The sequence below is a fragment of the Cetorhinus maximus genome, unplaced genomic scaffold (genome assembly GCF_964194155.1).
Source record: "Cetorhinus maximus unplaced genomic scaffold, sCetMax3.hap1.1 HAP1_SCAFFOLD_639, whole genome shotgun sequence".
NCBI lineage: Eukaryota > Metazoa > Chordata > Chondrichthyes > Lamniformes > Cetorhinidae > Cetorhinus > Cetorhinus maximus.
In genome coordinates this window covers 71,943-95,692 of record NW_027596581.1, presented here as the reverse complement: position 1 = coordinate 95,692, position 23,750 = coordinate 71,943, and the positions used below count along the sequence as shown (strand labels likewise).

Genomic DNA, 23,750 nt, shown 5'->3' with positions numbered 1-23,750 from the left:
GAAACAATATTCAAAACTAACTTTCAAAAAGGGATTGGCTGTGGGGGTAAAGGAACTGGACTGGGACCAGTTGAATAGCTCTATCAAGGTGCCTCTCCAGACAGAGGGGGCTGATTGACCACAGTCGGTGCATTGTGATTTTACGATTTTGCATTGCTTCCTACCTGAAGCAGGCTGGCATTCCCACTGCCCATCTCAGGTCCCTATCCGCGGGAGTGATGGCTGAAGTACCAGAGTAAACTTCAGGACAATTTACAGGCATCTGTCACTCCATTTACTCCATCCAGAAGCTCTTAAAATCATCCAGGTAACCCAGACTCTGGAGCAATTTGTAAATAAAACAAATAGCATGTTTAGTTTCTGTTTCTTAGATTTAATGATGAACTGTGTCCTTTTTGAGAAAACTGCTTCTATTCCACTCGTTTTCAGATTCTTTTCGTTAAAGAACCAATTTACAAATGTAATCATGGAACCCCAATGTAAATTATAATGCTATATAAAAATGATAATATGAACAGGTTACATGTACAGAGTTACATATTTTTAATAAAATAGGTAACTACATACTAGTGATTTAAGGACTATTTCACTGACAGGAAAGTGATGAGACAGAGCAGACAAACCAGAGATAAATGATAACTGTGACTCCACATTTTTTTTGCAAAATATACTTTATTCCTAAAATATCTAAAAGAACATTTCAAAATGACCATCACAGAAATTGCAATGATATTCAAATGATCATGTTGCACTCGGAGGAGCTTCAGTACAAGAGAAAGCCCATGACAAACATTCTAATGCAGCAACTGAACTACTTTTCACATGGTTAACACTGCCTGTTAATGGCATACATACCCGATCAGTTCACACATCACGTTCAATACAGACAATCACATCAGTATTCACAACAGTGTCACATCATTTACATGCTCAAACAGTCTCGAAGCACGTTCACATTTTAACGTAAACGAAACCGGAAACACCCCTCCAATTTTATTACAGAGTACCCACTTGGATATGACAGTCTGGGAAATATTTACAGGCGTGTACCAACCCAGTCCAGTTACTCAGTATTATTGAAACATGGTGAGAGTTTGAAGAAAGTCAAGATGACAGTTTTATCGCGATTACAAGAAACAAACCAATTAGAGATTAATATAAACAGAAAATAATGGAAATACTCAGCAAGCCAGGCAGCATGATAACGGCACTTGCTCACTGTCTGAGCCCAAATTGAAGACAGACGAGTATCACAGCAGCAGCTGGTCTTCCACCTCCCCTCCTACCGAAAGGAAATATCAGACTCACCGCTGAAAACCATGACAGCCGAAATGTCCATCACCGTGAAGAAGGGAGAGAATTCGGGAGGTTTGGGGGTGGAAATCTTGAAAGCTGCTCATGCAGGAATAACACTAACTCCTGGGAATTTATACAAAGCGGGGAGCTTGTTATTTCCCCCACTTCACTTCCTCCCCCTCTTGTGCTTTTCTCTCTCTCTCTCCCACCCTCTGGAGAAATTATTTCCTGGACCCCCCGGGAAAGACTCCCCGGACCCCAGTTTGAGAATCACTGAACTGATTCATCTCAAACAAGCTGATGTCCCACCACCTTCCGCCTGTGGAGCAACATTACAGGCAGGAAGGTCACCGGGTTCCTGCAGTTCACAGCTCATTCTACCCAGTAAGTTCCTCTCTACAATTGAGCTTCTATTTGTTTCTTCTCTCCCCCTCCTTCTTTCCCCCAGCCCTACAGAGGTCCTCGCTGATCTTTCAGTTCCCAGTTCCCATACAGGGTTTATACCCGGAATGTTAACCTGGCTTCTCTCTCCACCTGTGACTGAGACCCACACCCATCAGTTTACAGCTGGCAGGAGGCAGGGAGCCGGTGTGAAATTATGGGATGGATCTGTTAGTGACCTTGAATCCCGCAGATTCTCAGCGGGGCCGAGTTTTTCCCGTCGTCATTCGGTCCCGGACTGAAGATGGGAAAGATTCTCCCAGTGAAAGTGTGGGTGAAAGTGTGGAGATGGGACATGTTGTCCGCATTGTAAAATGACACCTGTCCACCCTCATAGTCCAGGAAAACCCCGATCTTCCGGGGATTCACACTCGGGGTGAGGGGGGTCAGTGAGGGGGAGGTGGCGGCAAAATAACCTCTTCCGGGATCCAGCTTCACAACCCACAATCCGGACTCGGGGATCAGGGAGATTCCCCCTTTCCTGTTCACAGACTCTCGGGCCACTCCGAGCCCCCACCGAGTCTTCTCCCCCACCCCCACCTCCCAGTAATGTCTCCCTGATGTGAATCCCTCTGATCCCAGGACACAGACCCAGGGATCAAACCTCTCCGGGGTGTCAGGGAGCGGCTGCCGTTTGTCTCCGAGTCTCACACTGGTCCGGTCCTCAGACAGGATGAGCCGGGGATTCGCTGTGTTCAGATCCAGAGTCAGAGAGGCTGGAGCTGGGGGAAAGTTAAAATAACACAGTCAGTGATTTAGAGAGAGGGGCTGGGGAGGGGGAGAGAGTGTGAGGAAGGAGCCCGGAGGGGGAGAGGAAGTGGGGGAGAGGGAGAGAGAGGGAGCTGGAAAATGATGGAGGGAGGCGGGGAGGTGAAGTTGAGGAGAGAAAATGGCAGCAGAGGAGGGAGCAGGAACGTGGAGAGGGAGAGTGTGGGTGGACTGATGGAGAGGAAGAGGTGGGAGAGAGTGAGAGCAGGAGGGTTTGAGAACATGGAAGCAGCAGAGAGAGAGAGAGACCAGCATGACAGAGATTGGGAGAATGGGTAAGGAAGAGAGGGTTCAGTAAAGAGATCAGGGGGTGGAAGGAAGTGTGTGGGGATGTGAAAGTGAGATGAAGGGGTCGAGAGTGCAGGGGGGCAGGGAGAGAGGGTAGATGTGACAGAGCGAGGTGGAAGGGTAAAGACTACAGGGGGGCAGGTCGAGTGTGATGTTATGAGAGGGAAAACGAGATGGAGGGGGTAGAGAGTGCAGGGGGGCAGGGAGAGTGTGATGGTATGAGAGGGAGAACAAGATGGAGGGTTATAGAACGCAAGGTTGCAGGGAGAGTGTGATAATGTTAATTAACCGAACACAAACGTTTGTTCACTAACCCTTGAATTCACCTGTTAACATGTGATCTCCCAGCAGGGTTCAGCCCCCTGCCCTGAGACAGCATCTGAATGTAACAACCCTTGGGACATTCTGAACCTTAAATGTTACAATCTCCAGTCAACACAAAGGTTATTCCCATAGGTGTGAACTTACAATCGCTCCACACCGAAAATACACAGTCAGAACTCCAACAATATAGGTTTAATCATCCTCATTAATCATTAAAATAATACATTGCCTTGATATTCTTCCTGCCAAGTCGACAAGTTCATGTTTCCGGACATTATAATCCACCCACTAAGTTAACTATCAATTAACCTATCTAAATCCTTTTGTAGACTCTTCATGTGCTCTTAACAAGTTAAATTCCTAATTATCTTTGTGTCAACAACAAATTTAACTACCATACATTCAGTCCCTTCATCCAAGTCATTGATAAAGATTGTAAATAGTTGAGGCCCCAGCACTCATCCCTGTGTTAATCCACTAGTTACGGCTCAGCAACCCAAACACAGGAGCGGGAGAGAGACAGAGATAGAGAATGTGTGAATATAGAGAGGGGAGGAGAGGGAGAAAGGGCGATGGAGAAGTGAGAGATTGGGAGGGGTGGGGGTGCGGTGAGTGAGTGGAGAGTGGAACCAGAGTTAGCTGGAGGGGACAGTGACAATGCTGGAAGGGGATGGCTGAGATGGTGGAAGGGGGAGGGGCCAGAGGTTAGGAGGTGGAGTGGAGAGAGAGCATGGGAAAGGGAGGGGAGAAAGAAAGCTGGAGGGAAAGGTGCAGGGGTTGCGAGTGACAGTGTGCGGGACGGGGAGGACAGGGAGAGTATGGGACCGAGGCAGGGGAGGAAGAGCGGAATGGGGAGGGAAGACAGACTGCAGGGAAGTGAGTGAGAGAGAGGATGGACCGGGAGTGGAGTATGTGTAGGAACGGGTGGAGAGAGAGAACAGAGGATACGGGAAGGGAGGTGGAGGGAAGCAGGGGACCAGGAAAGTGAGATGAGAGAGAAAGCAGGTGAGGAAGGAGGGTTGTGAGGAAAATGTGCAGGGTTGGGGGAGGCAGATGGAGCATTGGAGCAAGAAATCGAAGAAGAGAGGAATGGGAGAGAAGAGGGAGTAAGTGGCGAGTATAGAGGGTGGAGGAGGGGAGAGAGCAGAGATGCGGGAGGAGCAAGTGCAGATTTGGGTGGGTGATATTGGGGAGACAGTGGGTGGGTGAGCGTAGAGTGTGAAGGGGCCAGGCAGCAGTGGGAGGGGGGTGGGCATTGTGTCATCCAGCGTGGACAGGAGCATTGAGGAGCTGAGAAAAACACTGCTTCCTCCCTCATCTCCATATTGTAAACAGGAAAATAAATGTGCTCAGCTTTTCACTGCCGCCCACATCCATGTCCAGGAAACCCAAGGCTCAGGGCTTGAGTCTCAGGACATCCCAATTTTTGGATAGAGTCCAAAACAGCACCAACATTAGCAGATGGATGGCGCCTAACGCCTGTTTTCGGGACTGCCCTAGTCCCTTAAAAACATCCCAGCCCAATTATGAGTTGGACTAGATAACGGAATCTTCTCGCGCAGGAGGCCATTCAGCCCATCGTACTTGTGCAGGCTGTCCAATTTAATCTTCTAGTCCAGCTTTTTGCCCGGATCCCTGCATATTAGTCCATTTGAGAACATGTTCAATTCATTTTTGAAAGTTCCTATGAAATCCACATTTTCAGACAATGAATTGCAGATCATGAACATAGTCTGTGAGATTTCATTTTTGCTCATTTCCCCTCTAATTCTTGTGGTGATTATTTTAAATCTTAGCCTTTAGTTACCGACACACTTACCAGAGTAAACAGATTCTCCTGATCTGTTCAATAAAACCCTCATAATTCAAATTCCTGCATTAAATCTCCCTTTAAACTTCTCTGTTATAGGGAGAGCATTGCCAGCTTAACCAACTACCCTGTAAACTGAAGTTCCTCATCAATGCTATTGTGCTGGTAAATCTCCCCTCTACCCTCTCCAATGACTTGACATCCTTCCTAAAGCATGGTGTCCAGAAATGCAGAAATTACTCCTCCAGAGGCCTGTTTGAAGTGCTCATTGGTACAAACACTGCACCTGAAACTGCTCCTCTCTATACCTGTGCACATGTACACGAGGGAGAAGTTTGCTATCCTGATTTCCTAATCCAGAAGGCGATCAAGAGTCACCAACTGATGTTCCAAGGTGACATGGAGACACAGGGGGAGGTTGTCATGGAAGGATGTGTGACACGGACAACACTGAAGTTCGGAACACATTCCACTCAATATATGTTTCCATTAACTCAAATGGAGATTGATATTGAGCACGATGTAAACTGCGTTACTGATTTACTGTCTGATTTTCACATATTGCATTACCATCCAAACAAGGTTTACTCTTTCTGAAACTTTTATTGAACTGTTTAAAAATAAAGACAGTTTTAATTAAACAGGGGCACACACAGACATTTCAGGACATGTCATTGAGGTGGTGGCTCACCAACAGACACTCCGTCTACAGCAACTTTCATAGACAATGGCGTCTCTGGATATGTGTGAATAGCTTTCTTCATGCCTTATCAAGATACAAATATTACATCCATAGCTGGCATACACCTGGAGATATCCCCTGCTGAGAGCAGGAAATGACCACATTCAAATGGGCTTGCACAGCCACAGAGGGATTGATAAGGCATGAAACCCAATTAGATGACATGAATCGAGGTATTAACTTATATATCAAGGGACCAGGATCAGAAAGGGATATAAAGCCACAGACACAAGGACAGTGTTGTTGCAGCCAAGAAAGCGTGACATGGTCAGTCACAGGAAGTCGTGCAGAAGTCATTCAGCCGACTGACCACATAGGAACGGGCTCCAACAAGCGGATATTACTGAAAAACTAGTGTTGTTATGTGTATATTATTTCTTGGTGGGTTAAGAAAGGTTTTGAGGGGTTGAGTAGGTTGGGCCTGTACTCATCAGATCTCAGGGACAGGAGGGCACGTGGGGGTGGATAAGAATAAGGTGCAGGGGAACGAGGGGAGGTTCAAGGGTGACAGAGGGGAGAGGAAAGTTGATTTTGGGTGTGTCAAGGTGATGGGGGAAGTTGGTGGGCGGCAGGGGGGAGGGTAGAATTTGGCAGATGAAGTTTGGAAGGTGACGCACACCATTTTTCAAATTTGACGTTGACCACGCAGTTAGTCAGTAAGTAAGATGCCTCGAAGTGGGAGGAAGGTCTTTTCGGGGGGTGGTGCTCAAGGTCAGCACAAATGGCCAACTAAAGGGACACCCTAATAATTATGAGGTAACTGGATGTCATCCATGCTCAGTCGTGTTCTCCTCTCTATGGTGAAGCCCACACAGCAGCAAGTTTATGCCCGACACATGGGTCTCATCACATCGAGATCCCAGCAAGGTCTGGAGCTTCCTCTCATTCTGTGCCATTCACCGTCACCTGCAGTCAGAGACAGGGATGAATGGAGAGAGAGTGGTGGATGCCTCCAAGGGGCACAGGTGGTGGCCAACTCATGACTCTAAAACTCCATCCCCCCAACTGAATGGTCATGCCTGACAAGGGCTCATGTGTTTAGTCTTTCCATGTTACCAAGGCAATGGTCTCTCTGTAGGGTCTTGAGGGAAGTAGAGTGTATTAAAGGAACTATCTCGGCGATTGACGGGAACGATTCTGAGGGACAAGGAATCCCCCAGCAAAAATGGCTGATGATGCCAGTTTACCACCCGCAGAGTACTGCTGAGGAGATACAATGATGGCTACACCCCCACCAGGTCCCTGACTGAGCAGGTGATTGAGCTCCTAAAGATGAGGTTCAGATGTTTGGATGGCTCAGGCAGTGCTTTCCCATACTGAGAATGTCTCAGAACATCATTGTCTGCTGCACCCTGCACAGCCTCGTGATACAAAAGGGGGATGTGTTGCCTGAGCGAGACATGGGGAAGCAAGATGTCTGCTCCAATAAGAAGGACAATGAAGGGGATGGGAGGGCCAGGATGTGGCCAAACCACATGCAGAGGCTATAGCTGGAATATGATGTGGTAGACAGGCCCATACCAATCTGATAGTTACCAGATTCCAGGCAGAGTAAGCTGCCGGGACATTTGTTGAACTTTTTGGTTTTCTATCCTTTGGATTCTGGAAGGCCCCAGGACCTTCTTGTTTACTGGCCTTAAGTTTCTCAAATGTACCTTTATTTTTGAGAGCAGAATTAAATTACAGTGGTGACATCTTCCCTGCTGTTGGTTTGAGCCTTGCATTTGCCCAACTATAATAAAATTCAGAACCCTGGCGCCAAATGCACTTATTAGGATCTGCACCATCTCCTGCAACCTCAGGCACCTGTAAGTAGAATTGTGATTTCAGCAATGCACTGACAAAGTCCTGAACACGACAGATTGGAAGGAATGTCAAATCTAAACTTTCCAGAGATGCACTATCCTGATTGGGCATTCTGAATACACTTGTGTGTCACTGACTAAAAGATGACGCATTGGTCCCAAGTGAAGCCCTAGAAGGGTCCATTATTAAAGAAGTTCAAGGCGGGGGTGACCTTCAACCCCACCAGCATTGGATTCCCTCCAAGCCCTTGTGGCCGCAGCTCATTGTGGAGAAGCTGGCAGATAGATCCTGGGATCTACGAAGCTGCCTCCAGCATTGCCTTTCACCCATTTGTAGATAAGAGCACCGCCTCTGATAAACCTATGGTTGGGCCAATGGCCGCCATCTTGACTTCCCTGAGGTCGGCTCTTGCTAACACTGACACCTGCTCTCAAAGGGGAGCCGACCTTGCAGAGAGCTCTTTCAAGCTGAACCAGCTGGGGAGGACTAACATGAGAACGTTTGACCCATATAAATTGCTGATCCATGCATATTGATGAGAGATTATCTTGTTCCTGCGCCCCCCTGATCACCACATACACATCATAATCGTATATCCCTTGACATCTTTATCACGCCAATCAGTTTAGAGGTTACTTTGTCGTCCATTCACTGAGTGCCTCACCTGTACTATGCTTTGCTGAGGTGCAAGGCCCCTGACCCTCCAGTCACAGAGGCCCCTACAAGTTTCAGCCTCAGATGGGCCTTAGCTTTAGTGGAATACCGTGATCTGTCATTGTGGCACCCAAAGCCAAGGTAAACTTCTTTCCTGCATGGACCCTGCACAGGAAAGTTAGAGCTGCTGATCGTTCACATGGATCTCCTCACAGTCCTCAGCACAGGTCCAATCTACACTGCCTCTCCTCATGTTCTAAACAAGCAATGGTCCTTCAATGATATCCAATGCACTTTGGTTAGACACATGGCAGCATGATATCATCGCCATAACAGAAACTTGGCTTACGGAGGGGCAAAAATTGCAGATTACCATTCTTGGATATAGAGTTTTCAGGCAGGGTAGAGAGGGGAATAAAAAAGGTGGGGGTGTAGCATTATCGGTTGAAGAATCAATGACAGCTGAAAGGAGGGATGACATCCAAAATGAAGCATCAAATGAGGCCATATGGGTGGAGCTCAGAAATACAAAAGGGGCAGGCACACTACTAGGAGTGTACTCAGGCCCCCAAATGGTGGAATGGGGCAAATATGTAGGCAAATTTCTGAGTGCAAAAACAATAGGACAGCAATATTTGGAGGCTTTAGCTACCCTAATATGAATTTGGATGCGACCAATGTGAAGGGCACAAGGGCACAAAATTCTTGAACTGCATTCAAGAGAACTTTCTTAGCCAGCATGTAACAAGCCCAATGAGAGGGGGCGCAATTCTAGATTTAGTCTTAGGAAATGAACCCGGGCAAGTGGATGAAATAGCAGTGGTGACCATTTTGGAGATACTGACCATAAGATAGTTAGATTTAACACCATTAGGGAAAAGGACAAATAGAAAGCAGGAAGATAAGTTCTAAATTGGGGGAAGGGAAATTTTACAAAGTTGAGAGGTTAACTGGCAAAAGTGGACTGGATAGAGTTATTAGAGGGGAAAATGTTGTCAAATCACTGGGAGTTATTCGAAAACAGTATTCTACGGGCACAGTGTAGACATGTCCACATAAAAAAAATGGTGATACTGACAAATCAAGAGCCCCCTGGTTACCCAGAAGCAGAAAGGTCAAATAAAGCAAAAATAGAAGGCTCATGGCAGTCACAAAAAGCCTAATATTGTAGCAAGTCTAGAGGAGTATAGAAAGTACAGGGGTGAAGTAAATATGTAAATTAGGAAAGCAAAGCAAGGATTTGCAAAAATATTGGCAGGTAAAATCACATAAAAGCCTAAGGTATTTTGCCAGTGCATTAAGAGCAAAAGAATAACTAAAGGAAGGGTAGGGCCTATCAGAGATGTACATGGTAACCTGTGCGTTGATGCTGAGGATGTGTGCAGGGTCTCAATGCGTACTTTGTCTCAGTCTTCACTAAAGAGAGGGATGATGCAGACATTCTAGTTCAAGAGGAGGAGTGTGAAATATTAGATAAAATAAGTATAGTGAGTGAGGAAGTAATGGAAGAACTGACATCCTTGAAGGTGGATATATAACCAGGACCACATGGACTGTATCCCAGGTTGTTAAAAGAAGCCAGGGAGGAAATAACAGATACCCTGAGGATCATTTTCCAATCCTCACTAGAGACAGGTGAGGTACCAGATGATTGGATGTCTGCGAACGTTGTACCATTATTTAAAAAAGTTGTGAGGGATTGGCCAGAAAATGATAAGCTGGTCAGCCTGAGTTCAGTTGTGGGCAAATTATTGGAATCACTTCTGAGAGGCAGGATAAAGTGTCACTTAGAAAGGCATTGATTGATCGGGGATAGCCAGCATGGTTTTGGAGGGGAAGATCACGTCTTACTAACTTAATCTAATTTTTTGAGGAACCAACAAGGAGGATTGATGAGGGTAGTTGAGTGGATGTTGTCTACATGGATTTTAGTGAGGCATTTGACAAGGTCCCACATGGCAGACTAGTCAGGAAAGTGAGTTCCCTGGGTCACAGGGGAGGTGGCGAGTTGCATTCAAGATTAGCTCAGCCACAGGGAACAAAAGGTCATGGTCGATAGATATTTTTGCAAATGGAAAATGGTTTCCAGAGGTGTTTGACAGGGCTCAGTGTTGGAGCCCTTGCTGCTTGGTGCATATATTAATGGTTTAGACGTCAATGTGGGAGGTATGATTGGGAAATTTGCCGATGACACAAACATTTTCAGTGTGGTTGGAAGTGAAGAGGGTAGCTCTTTTCTCCAGAATGATATCAATTGTTTTGTTGAGTGGGCAAATTGAATTCAATCCGGATAAGTGTGAGGAATGCATTTGGGGATGGGTTGAGGAAGTGAGAGACGTTGGCGTGCATGCTGCATGTCCTGGAAGGTAGCAGTACAGGTGGGTACAGTGGTCAAGAAAGCATATGGAATGCTTTCCTTTATTGGACAAGGTATTGAAGTCCAAGGCAAGGACGTTGTGATGGAACTGTATATAATGCTGGTTAGTCTACAGCTGGAATTTTGAGTACAATTCTGGTCACCACGTTACAGGAAGGACATAATTGCTCTGGAGAGAGGACAGAAGAGATTTACAAGAATGCCACCAGGGCTTCAAAATTGCAGCTATGAGGAAAGATTGGATAAGCTAGAGTTGTTTTACTTACAGCAGAGGAGGCTGAGAGGTTACCGAATTCAAGTGTACAAAATTATGAGGGGCCGAAATAGGGTAGGAAAGACTTGTTTCCCAAGCTGAGGGGTCAATTACCACAGGGCACAGATTTAAGGTGATTGGTAGAAGGGTTAGAGGGGAAATGAGGAAAATATTTTTCACCCAGAGGGTGATGGGCATCTGGAAGCCTTGGCCTGGTTGGTGATTTAGGCTGAAATGCTCAACTCATTTGAAAGGTACCTGGATCTGCACCTGAAGTGTTGTATCCTGCACAGCTACGTATCAGGAGCTGGAAATTGGGATTAAAATAAGCGGCTAGTTTATTTTTTCTTTGGCTGGCGCAGGCACAATGGGCTGAATGGCCTCTTACTGCGCCGTAACGTTTCTATCATTCTATGCTTGCAAACCTATTATGTGAGGCCTACTGCCACCCTTGATAATGGAGATAAAGTAGATGATCAGGCCACCAAAATCTCCATGTGCGGTCTGACAAAGGGATTAGGCAAATTCACAAACATTCCTTTAATATTACACCCAAACCCCTCTTGCAGTCAAGAATAATGTGCAGCCTCTGGTTTTCTACTGTTAAGAAGACAGCGTAGAGCATCAGTCTCTTAGCCTTGAAACTGCAACCGTGCCACTCACATAGCAGATTTCACTCTGACTGAGTATTCGTGGCAACCACCACATCTCACATCTGGGCAACAGCTGCAGGAGAAACAATGACCCAGATGATCCATCTTGGTCTCCTTCCAACTTCACCGATGTCACAGATGCCAGTCTTCAGCCGATGCAACTGACTCCACATGATCACAAGTAATGGGTGAACTTACTGGATACAGCAAAGGCAATGGGCACTAACAACATCCCAGCTGTAGTACTGAAAATTTTAACTCCAAAATTAGTGACACCCATAGCCAAGTTGTTCCAGTAGAGTTCCAGTACAGGCATCTGCCCGACAATGTGGGAAATTGCCCAAGTATATCCTGTCCACATAAAGCAGGACAAATGCAATGCGGACAATCACTGATCCAACAGCCTACTCTCAATCTTCAGGCAAGTGGTAGAATGTGATGTTGACAATGCCATCAAGTGGCACTCGCACAGCAATAAAATCCTTATAATCACAGAGATAAAAACAAAAAACTACTGCGGATGCTGGAAATCTAAAACAAAAACAGAATTACCTGGAAAATCTCAGCAGGTCTGGCAGCATCGGCAGAGAAGTAAAGAGTTGAAGTTTCGAGTCCTCATGACCCTTCAGCAGAACTGAGTAAAGTTAGGAGAGGGGTGAAATATAAGCTGGTTTAAGGTGGGGGGGTGGGGTGGGGGGAGAGAAGTTGGAGGGGGGGTTGGTAGTAGGGACAAGCAAGCAGTGATAGGAGCAGATAATCAAAAGATGTCACAGATAAAGGAACAAAGACGTGTTAAAGGTGGAGATATTATCTAAGAGAATGTGCTAATTAAGAATGGATGGCAGGACACTCAAGGTACAGCTCTAGTAGGGGTGGGGTGGAAAGACTGACAGGGCATTACAGGTATAGATTTTAAAATAATGGAAATAGGTGGGAAAAGAAAAATCTACATAAATTATTGGAAAAAACAAAAGGGAGGGGGAAGAAACGGAAAGGGGGTGGGGATGGAGGAGGGAGTTCAAGATCTAAAGTTGTTGAATTCAATATTCAGTCCGGAAGTCTGTAAAGTGCCTAGTCGGAAGATGAGGTGCTGTTCCTCCAGTTTGCGTTGGGCTTCACTGGAACAATGCAGCAAGCCAAGGACAGACATGTGGGCAAGAGAGCAGGGCGGAGTGTTAAAATGGCAAGCGACAGGGAGGTTTGGGTCTTTCTTGCGGACAGACCGCAGGTGTTCTGCAAAGCGGTCGCCCAGTTTGCGTTTGGTCTCTCCAATGTAGAGGAGACCGCATTGGGAGCAACGAATACAGTAGACTAAGTTAGGGGAAATGCAAGTGAAATGCTGCTTCACTTGAAAGGAGTGTTTGGGCCCTTGGACGTTGAGGAGAGAGGAAGTGAAGGGGCAGGTGTTGCATCTTCTGCGTGGGCATGGGGAGATGCCATAAGTGGGGGTTGAGGAGTAGGGGTTGATGGAGGAGTGGACCAGGGTGTCCCAGAGGGAACGATCCCTACGGAATGCCGCCGGGGTGGGGTGAAGGGAAGATGTGTTTGGTGGTAGCATCATGCTGGAGTTGGCAGAAATGGCGGAGGATGATCCTTTGAATGTGGAGGCTGGTGGGGTGATAAGTGAGGACAAGGGGGACCCTATCATGTTTCTGGGAGGGAGGAGAAGGCGTGAGGGCAGATGCGCGGGAGATGGGCCGGACACGGTTGAGGGCCCTGTCAACGACCGTGGGTGGAAAACCTCGATTAAGGAATAAGGAGGACATGTCAGAGGAACTGTTTTTGAAGGTAGCATCATCAGAACAGATGCGACGGAGGCGAAGGAACTGAGAGAATGGGATGTAGTCCTTACAGGAGGCGGGGTGTGAGGAGCTGTTGTCGAGGTAGCTGTGGGAGTCGGTAGGCTTGTAATGGATATTGGTGGACAGTCTATCACCAGAAACTGAGACAGAGAGGTCAAGGAAGGGAAGGGAAGTGCTTATAATCATCTGTTTGTGTTCCACCAGAGCCACTTGAAATCGAATTAGTTCGATAAAAATGAAATAAAGATGGGCAGGTGATGTGTTGCAGTTGCAGCAGGTGGGGACCGGATGCTACCCGTCTGATTCGCGGCAACCACATCTGCAGTAAGTGTCTGCAGCTTGAGGAACCTCAGCTCCGAGCTGATCCGCTGGAATCCGTGATTTGGACAGTGCAATGCATTGGAGAGGAGAAAAGTTACCAGCACATTTTGTTCCAGGAGGCAGTGACACCCTTAGGTATTCCGATTTGTTTAGTGGTCAGGGAAAGGGAAGAAAGTCAGGTAAGAAAGTCCAGCCTTTGCAATTGCCCAACAGATTCATAGCCCTTGCACCTTATGTGGACGACAGCATGAATGCAAGGAGGATGGGAAAACTGATTATAGCACAGTGGTGCAGGAAGCTATCCAAATGCATAAAGGAATGTAATTGTAGTAGGGGACAGGTTAGTTAGGGGGATAGAAACTCTTCACTTCAGGCAAGTGCATGCATTCCAAAGGCTGTGTTGCATGTCCTGTGCCGGAGTCAAAGTAATCCTCTCAGGGCTGGCGAGGAACTTGGAGTGGGAGGAAAAGCATCCAGTTCTTATAGTCCCCGTGGATATCCATATTGGTAGGACTAAGAAAGAGGTTCTACTGAGAGAGTATGTGCAGCTAGGCACTAAATTCAAAGGTAATAATCTCTGCCTGAGGCATCAGCTCATTGGCATGGAGTGAATACGATCAGAGAATTGAATGTGTGGCTCAAAGATTGGTGTTGGAAAAATGTGTTTCAATTCATGGGGCACTGGCAGCAATGCTGGGGAAAAAGGGAGCGATACTATTAGAATGGCCTTCACTTGAACCACGCTGGAACCAGTGTCCTGGCAAATTGTATAACAAGTGCTGTGGAGAGCACTTTAAGCTAAAGAGTGGGGGACGGGGATGAAGTGTTCATGTGCAGCGAGATTTTGAACATTGAAGTAAAAGGACAAGGCAATAGTGTAGGATAGCATTGCAGATGATGATAACCAGAGTGTAACAGGAAGCGATAGAGCTTACAAACATAAGAGTATACTAGCCAATAAGGTGAGGGTAGGGAAAAACTGTCCAAAGACAAAAATAACAGCTCCTTATCAGAATGCACACAGAATTCGTATCAAGATGGATGAATTGATAGCACAAATAGAAATCAATTATTATATGATGGCCTTAACAGAGAAATGGTGCAGAGTGTCCACAGCTGGGACCTGAATATTCAAGGGTATGTGATATTTTGGAAGGACAGGAGGAAAGGAAAAAGAGATCAGGTAGCTCTGTTAATCAGGAACGTGATCAGTACAGTTGTGAGAAATTATTTTGTTTCCGAGGATCAAAAGGTTGTAACAATTTGGGTGGAGATAAGAAACACCAAGGGAAAGAAATCATTAATGGAAGTGGTTTATATGCCTCCTGAAAGTAGCTAAGCTGTTGGACAGAGTGTAAATCAAAAAATAATGGGAGCTTGTAAGAAGGATACTGCAATAACTGTAGGCGGTTGTAATCTTCATACAGTTTGGCTGAATCAAATTGGAAAAGGTGACTGAGGATGAGTTCGTAGATTGTATTTGGGACAGATTCTTTGAACAATATGCTCCTGAACCAACCAGGGAACAGGCTATTTTACACCTGGTAATATCTACCGAGACACGATTAATAAATGAACTCATGGTAAAAGATCCTCTAGTTAAGAGAGATCACAATAAGATAGAATTTCACATTCAGTTTGAGGATAGCCATTTTATGTCTGAAACTCATGCCTTAAACTTAAATGCAGGCAATTACAAGGGTTAGAAGACAGTGTTGCCTAAAATGGGCAGGGAAAATAGATTAAAGTCAAATTGGTAGAGAAGTAGTGGCAGACATTTAAGGGGATATTTCATAACTCTCAACAAAAATACATTCCATTGAGAAAGAAAGGCTCAATGAACAGAGGGTACCATCTGTGGCTGACTTAGGAAGTTAATGGTGCCATCAAATTAAGATAAAAGATGTACAATGTTGCAATGATTAGTGGTAGGCCATAAAATTTGGAAAATCTTAGAAACCAGCAAAGATTGAATTAAAAAAATGAGGGAGAAATTGGAGTATGAGAGGCAACTTGCAAAAAACCTAAAAACAGTCAGTAAAAGCTTCTACACACACATAAAAAGGAGTGATAGTGAGTGTGGGCCTCTTAGAGGGTGAGAATCAATAATGGGAAACCAGGAAATGGCAAAGACATTAAACAAGTATTCTTCATAGTAGAAGGCACAAGATGCATACCAAGAATAGTAGAAAAACAAAGGCAAAAGGGAGAGAGGAATTTGAAACGATCAAGATCACCAGAGAATAAGTGGGAAGAAAATAATGGGACTAAAGGCTGACAAGAAACTTGGACCTGATGACTTGCATAGTTGGGTCTGTGAGGAAGTGACTGCAGAGATAATGGATTCACTGTTTGCTATCTGCCAAAATTCTCTAGGCTCTCGGAAGGTCACGATGGTCTGGCAGGCCATGAGTTTAACACCACTGTTCAAGAAAGGAGGGAGACAGAAATCACTGAACTATAGGCTAGTTAGTCTAATATCTGTCATTGGGAACATGCAGGAAACCATTCTTTAAAGGTAGTAGCAGGACATTTAGAAATCATGACATTATCAGGCAGAGTCAATATAGTTTTGTGAAAGGGAAATCATGTTTGACAAACTTATTAGCGCTCTTTGAGTAACAAGCAGGATGGATAATGGGGAACCAGTATTTTGATTTCCAAATGGCATTAGATAAAGTGTCAATAAAAGTTTACTGCAGAAGATAATTGTTAGGGGTGATACAATGGCATTGATAGAGGATTGGCTAACGAGCAGGAATAGAGATTCAGGATAAATGGGTCATTTTCAGTTTGGCAAACTGTAACTGGTGGAGTGACCCTAGGATCAGTGCTTGGGCCTCAACTAATTACAGTTTATAGACAGGACATATTAAAAGGACTGACTATATTGGAGCCAAATTTGCTGATGATGCAATAGGTAAGAATGCTAGTTGTGAGGAGGGATTAAAATTGTCTGCAAAGGGATATGGATAGATGATTTAAGCAGGAAAAATTGGCAGCTGGAGTATAATGTGGGGAAAATGTGAGGTAGACCACTTTGTCAGTAAGAATTAAAAAATAGAATATTATTTAAATGGAGAGAAATTGCAGAATACAGGAGTATAGGGAACTGCATATATTAATTACAAAGGTGAGCACAAGAACAAAAGTATTAGGAGCAGGAGTAGGCCATTTGGGCCCGCGAGCCTGCTCCACCATTCAATAAGATTGTGGTTGATCTGATTGTGGCATCAGTTCCACTTTCCTTCTACCTCCCCATGCAGGTACAGAAAGTAATTAGGAAGCAGATGGAATGTTGGCCTTAATTGAAAGGGAGATGGAGTATAATAGTGGGGAACTCTTGCTATAGCTGTACAGGTCATTGCTGAGAGTAACAGTACAGTTTGGGTGTCGGTTAGCTCAGCTGGCTGGACAGCTGGTTTGTGATGCAGAGTGATACAACAGTATAATTCCTGTACTGGCTGTGGTCATCCATGAAGGTCCTGCCTTCTCATCCTCAACCCACACGTGAGGTGTGGTGACCCTCAGGTTAAACTCATCACCAGTCGTCTCTCACTAAGGAGAGCGTAGCCGATGGTCCTCTGGGACTATAGTGACTTTCACTTCACAGTTTTCATTTCCTTACATGAGGGAGTCATATTTATGTCTTCGAAGCAGGTCAGGGAATGTTCGCTAGGCTGATTCCTGGGATGAAGGAGTTGTCTGATGAAGAAAGGTTGAACAGTTTAGGCCTATACTCTTGAAGTTTAGAAAAATTAGAGGTGATCTTATTGAAACATATGTGATTCTGAGGAGCTTGATAGGGTCGATAGTGGGAGGAATATTCCTCTTGTGGGAGCATCTAGAAACAGTGGACGTAGTTTATAGATCAGGGGTCTGTCTCCCTTTTAAGACAGAGATGAGAAGGAATTTCATCTCTTTTAGGGATGTCAGCCTTTGGAATGCTGTTCCACAGATAGGAATGGAGACGAGGCTGTTGTAATATACTCAGGGCTGAATGAGACAGATTTTTGATCGACAGTGGAGTTAAGGGCTATAGGGAACTGCAAAAAAGGGCAGTTAAAGCCACAGTTAGATGAGCCATGATCTTATCGAATGGTGGAACAGGTTTAATGGGCCAAATGGCTTCCTGCTGCTCCTATTTCTTATGATTTTATGATGATCATACGACCACAACCCCTCACTGGAGGAACGTTGGATTTTCTGTTCCCCCCACACCCCTGGAACTTTGGAACCCATTTAGTTCCTTCACAACTGGAATTATAGTTAGGAAAATTAATATAAAAGTTTTACCAGGGTTAATGGAATTGATCATTTCCCTCCAAGCTGTGTACTGTAAAGGTTCTTTGAACTTTCCGATAGACAGGGCCGCAGCATCTGCCACTGAGAGTTGCTTATTGTTATCACTAATCCTGTAAATATTAAAGAATTGATGGTATAAATTCATCCCATTTGAGCATTTTAGACATGACTGAAATGGTGAAGATACCCCAACATTCATATCCTTCAGCAATTTTCATATTAGAACAAATGTGATAGAAAGTGAAATTTCTCTCTGCAACTGAGCAAAAGATAACTTTGAAATGCAAGGGCAGAGGATGGAAACAGTCATGTCCTGAAAAACGCCCATTGCCCTTAAAACGTTGGTGGTGAGCTGCCTTCTTGAACTGCTGCAGTCCATGTGGTGTAGGAACACCCACAGGGCTGTTAGGGAGGGAGTTGCATTAATGATTCACTCTTGGTGATGGTCATTGAAGTGCCCCATCCAGTCTATATTCTGCACCCTTGCCACTCTCAGTGCTTCCTCCAAGTGGCATTCAACACAGAGGAGTACTGATTCATCAGCTGAGGAGTGGGTGGGGCGGTTGGCAAATGGGTGGGAACGTGGTCATCAGCAGGATGTTTCCTTGCCCATATTTCACCCAATGCCATGAAACTTCATCGGGTCCCGAGTCGATGTTAAGTACTCCCAGGGCAATTCCCTTCAAACTTTAAACCACAGTGCCACCACCTCTGCTGGGTTTGTCTTGTTGGTGTTAAGGATACAGATCAAGGTTCTATATTGGAATAAAAACAAAACCCGTTCCCACTTTAACATGTGACTGTCTCGGTTTGGTCAGGAGACTTGCATGGACGTGGATGGTCGACACCATGGAAACATGGACAGTGTGGCTCTCTCAGGGTCAGTTGGAAGGCCACAGCCGCACTAACAGCAGTCTGCAGCCTGCAAGTGAGCACTTCAGGACTGCATGGCATCTTGTAATTTAATACAATCATGTAGACCAGTTATATGAAATCTAATTTAATATCTGCAATAAAGCATGTCATCATAACAAAAGACTAGTGCTTAAACCATAAGCAGAAAAAAGAAATTCATAACAAAACCTTTCTGAGTTATTTTACCAAATTGTGCAGAGTTTCAGCAGAAAACATGTCCTACCTTCTCTTCCAACAAGCTTCCTCCTGAAAGAAATAAATAACGAACAGTGAGGAGCACAGTAACAGATTTAGAATCATAGAAAGTTTACGGCACAGAAAGAGGCCACTTGGCCCATCGTGTCTGCGCCAGATGAAAAACAAGCCAGCCAGCCTAATCGCACCTTGCATCATTTGATCCACAGCCCTGCAGGTTACAGCACTTGATGTCAATATACAGATAGCTTCTAAATGAGTTGAGGGTTTCTGCCTCCACTACTCTTACAGGCAGTGAGTTCCAGATCCCACAACCGTCTGGGTGTAAAAATTTTCCCTCATCTTCCCTCTCATCTTTCTATGCACTTTAAATCTGTGCCCCCTCGTCACTGGCCTCCCTGGTAAGTAAATAGGCCCTTCCCCACCCACTCTATCAGGCCCCTCACAATTCTGTATATCTCAAATCTCCCCTCAGCCTCCTCTGTCCCAGGGAGAAACAGCCCCAGCCTTTCCAATCTTTCCTCATAGCTGCAATTTTCTAGCCCTGGTAACATCCTTGTAAATCTCCTCTGTACCCTCTCTAATTCAATTACACCCTTTCTGTAATGAGCTAACCAGAACTGCACACATTTCAGGAGGACATAAACAGGGCGGCTGGTGAAATGAGCAGACTCAGAGCATATTAGATTTAAGACGGAAGTGTAAAGTGATGCATTTTGGAAGGAAGGTTGTGGAGAGTCAAATAAACTGGAACTCAACATCAGTCCCGCTCACAGACACAGTGACTCTCATACACCGTACCATACACACCCACACACTCACAACATGAACTGGAACTGGATTACAATGGGCGGTCCAGGAGAAAATTAAACTTGGCAACACGGAAATAATCACAAAGCAAGTGTGAAGATCAAGAAAACTCATTCTCTGGAGGTTACTGGTATTCCTGAGAATCTGCAGACAATGTGGAAGCCGTTTATTTCGGGGAGACCGCAGAACTGCCACGAAACAGACAGAAATTTGTTTAACTCAGTTTTTATTTATTCAGTAAATTCTATATTTATTCAATAGCTATCAGTCATTTTGTCACTGTGTGAAGTTTCATTGAACTGACCCGCAATATATTCCCTCACCTTTAAAAATATCAACTCGTCCTTTTGCTCCATCTGTTTCTGCAACTTTGAGAGCTTCTCCTCAATAGAATTTAAATTCTCCTCAATCTCTCGAAGGTTTTTCTCCATTCTTTCTCGAATCCTCTCCTCTTCTCCCCTGAGATCTCTGAGTAGTCGCTGCTCTTTCTCAGTGAGAATCTGATGAATTTTAGTGAACTCGGATGTGATGTGGGTCTGCAGACTGCTCGACTGTTCCTACCAAATGAAATGTGAAACATAATTAATGTCCCGCGAAAAAGGGAGCAAAACTGATCGAGATCCCAGAAAACCAGAACAGGGAAACCTTAAAAACAACAAAAACTACTGCGGATGCTGGAAATCCAAAACAAAAGCAGAATTACCTGGAAATACTCAGCACGTCTGGCAGCATCGACGGAGAAGAAAAGAGTTGACGTTTCGAGTCCTCGTGACCATTCAGCAGAACTGATTAAAGTTAGGAGAGGGGTGAAATATAAGCTGGTTTAAGGTGGGGGAGAAGTTGGGGGGGTTGTGGTTGTAGGGACAAGCAAGCAGTGATAGGAGCAGATAATCCAAAGATGTGACAGAGAAAAGGAACAAAGAGGTGTTGAAGGTGGTGATATTATCTAAGAAAATGTGCTAATTAAGAATGGATGGCAGGACACTCAAGGTACAGCTCTAGTGGGGGTGGGGTGGAAAGACTGACAGGGTATTACAGGTATAGATTTTAAAATAATGGCAAGAGGTGGGAAAAGAAAAATCTATATAAATTATTGGAAAAAACAAAAGGGAGGGGGAAGAAACGGAAAGGGGGTGGGGATGGAGGAGGGAGTTCAAGATCTAAAGTTGTTGAATTCAATATTCAGTCCGGAAGGCTGTAAAGTGCCTAGTCGGAAGATGAGGTGCTGTTCCTCCAGTTTGCGTTGGGCTTCACTGGAACAATGCAGCAAGCCAAGGACATGTCGGCAAGAGAGCAGGGTGGAGTGTTAAAATGGCAAGCGACAGGGAGGTTTGGGTCTTTCTTGCAGACTGACCGCAGGTGTTCTGCAAAGCGGTCGCCCAGTTTGCGTTTGGTCTCTCCAATGTAGAGGAGACTGCATTGGGAGCAATGAATGCAGTAGACTAAGTTAGGGAAAATGCAATTGAAATGCTGCTTCACTTGAAAGGAGTGTTTGGGCCCTTGGACGGTGAGGAGAGAGGAAGTGAAGGGGCAGGTGTTGCATCTTCGGCGTGGGCACGGAGAGGTGCCATAGGTGGGGGTTGAGGAGTAGGCACTTCTGACTAGCCACTTTACAGCCTTCCGGGCGGAATATTGAATTCAACAACTTTAGATCTTAAACTCCCTCCCCAATCCCCACCCCCTTTCCGTTTCTTCCCTCTCCCTTTTGATTTTTTCCAATAATTTATTTAGATTTTTCTTTTCCCACCTATTTCCATTATTTTTAAATCTATAACTGTAATACCCTATCAGTCTTTCCACCCCACTCCCACTAGAGCTGTACCTTGAAAGTCCTGCCATCCATTCTTAATTAGCACATTTTCTTAGATAATATCACCACCTTCATCTCCTCTTTGTTTCTTTTGTCTGTGACATCTTTTGATTATCTGCTCCTATCACTGCTTGCTTGTCCCTCCAACCACCCCCACCCCCCAACTTCTCTACCCCCCCCCCCCCCACCAACCTTAAACCAGCTTATATTTCACCCCTCTCCTAACTTTACTCAGTTCTGCTGAAGGGTCATGAGGACTGGACACGTCAACTCTTTTCTTCTCCGCCGATGCTGCCAGACCGGCTGAGTTTTCCAGGTAATTCTGTTTTTGTTTTTGACAGGGAGACCTTACCCTGACTTCGGAAATCTTACGCTTCTGTTTCTGTTCCGTTTCTAGAACCGCAGATTTCTTCTGTGTGAGAGAATCTAAGGAAGATTTCAGCTGATCCTGGGATTGGGAGAGAAAGTCACAGAATTGAAGTGTTAGACCATGAAAATGTGATAAAACTATCAGCTTAGAAAATATTTCCCCTTTTACCTTGTAGATTTCAACAGCTTCTTTAATCGGCAGGAAGCGGTGCTCTCTGTGTTCCCGCGAAACTACACAAGTGAAACAGATCAATTTCTTGTCAGTTTCACAAAACAGCTTCAGTTCTTCCTGATGTTCCTCACAGTGAAGTTTACTTTCCTTCTCCTTCGGATCCAGCTTTAATTTTCGAGTTTTCTCGGCCAGATTCGCTAAGGCCCGATTTACCCTGAGGTTTCTTTCCGGAAACTCCTCTCTACATTCCGGGCAGGAGTTTTTCTCCTTCTTTTCCCAACACTGAGTGATACAGGAGCGGCAGAAGTTGTGTCCACACTCCAGTGTTACCGGATCAGTGAAGAAATCAAGACAAATGGAACAAATTGCCTCCTCGGTCAAACTCTGGACCTGTTCTCTGGAAGCCATGTTCACACTCAGCACTTCCTGATTCAAACCACTTTCAGTTTCGATGTTGCTGCCGCACACCCTCAGTTCAGCTTTTTCCTTATAAAGTTCACTGCGATCCTCAGGGAATCATTATTCCATCGTGATCTTTGTCCTCGCGACTTCCACACAGGACAGTAAAAATAACACGCCCAGTCTAAAGGGGGAAAAGCAGATTTGAAGCACGGGGGGGAATAATTGAAACCTGTCGAGGGCGGGTTGGGCCCCAGGGAATGTTGACAGTGGAGAGAGAGAGAGAGGGAGGGAGAGGGAGGGGGAGATCGGCGAGATCGAGATTCTATTGCACTTTTCTCCAGTCTGAACTCGCTGCCGATTACAAACCCTCTGGTGAAACAAGATGTGAGATCCAGATCCTTAAAAGGCGTTCCTGATTGCAGTCGCTCACACTAAGGCAAAAAGTACCATAACTTCAAGAAAGCATTTCGAGTGATAGATACAAAGAATTTAGAGGGTTCGACCTGTCAGGTTCCTTTATATTTTCTAAAATAAAATCTTGCGTTTTAATAGCGCCTTTCGCAGCCGCTGGACGTCCCAACGCGCTTTGAAGCAGAGGAAGTACTTTAGAAGGGGAGTCACTGGTTTCACGTTGGAAAATACATCAGTCAACATGAGAACAAGTCTGAGTTCTATACCGAAGTATCTGGAGTGAGACTCGATCCCACCACTTTCTGATTTAGAGGTAAAAAAAACCAACGAGCCACAGCTGACAGATGGCACTAAAACGAGACATTTGTTCACCTGTTTCTGGAATGTGGAGAGATGAAGCAGCGGATTTACTGGCGATGGCGTCTCCTCAAAGGTAACTCTGTAGCACAGGCCTCTGTGCTTCATGGATCCTTCCCAGGGACACCTCAACTGATGCAGGAAAGCTTTGGGGTGACATATTTCCCCCAATATTAGGAAGAATTTCTCCATCTGGCGATTGGTCACAATGTGGAACTCGCTGCCACATGATGTGGCTGAGGTCGAGAGCATTAATGCACTGACAAGGAGGCTTGAAATCCAAGATATTTTTTATGCAGAATGAGTTTGGCTTTTCTTTGTAAGTGCTTGAGAAAATAAGATTTAGGTTCGGAAATAGAAAAAAAATCCAGAGATATTCAAACTCCGCCTCGGGGATTTTGAACTCTGTGCATTCATGTCTCAGGCAGTGCTGCCCTCCCAGTCCCTGATAAAGAGGAAGGACATCACA

General features: G+C 45.2%; 1 protein-coding gene across 1 annotated transcript; it reads right to left on the bottom strand.

The window, feature by feature from the left end:
* Positions 1–1,549: 1,549 nt before the first annotated feature.
* On the bottom strand, positions 1,550–23,728 carry LOC144674370 (zinc-binding protein A33-like). The gene is made up of 6 exons (XM_078535772.1): positions 22,109–23,728; positions 21,923–22,018; positions 20,084–20,317; positions 18,979–19,001; positions 17,832–17,950; positions 1,550–2,459 (listed from the first exon to the last, which is right to left on the bottom strand). Exons 1-6 carry the CDS (start codon positions 22,517–22,519, stop codon positions 1,909–1,911), a joined length of 1,434 nt encoding a protein of 477 aa, XP_078391898.1. The 5' UTR covers positions 22,520–23,728; the 3' UTR covers positions 1,550–1,908.
* Positions 23,729–23,750: the final 22 nt, after the last annotated feature.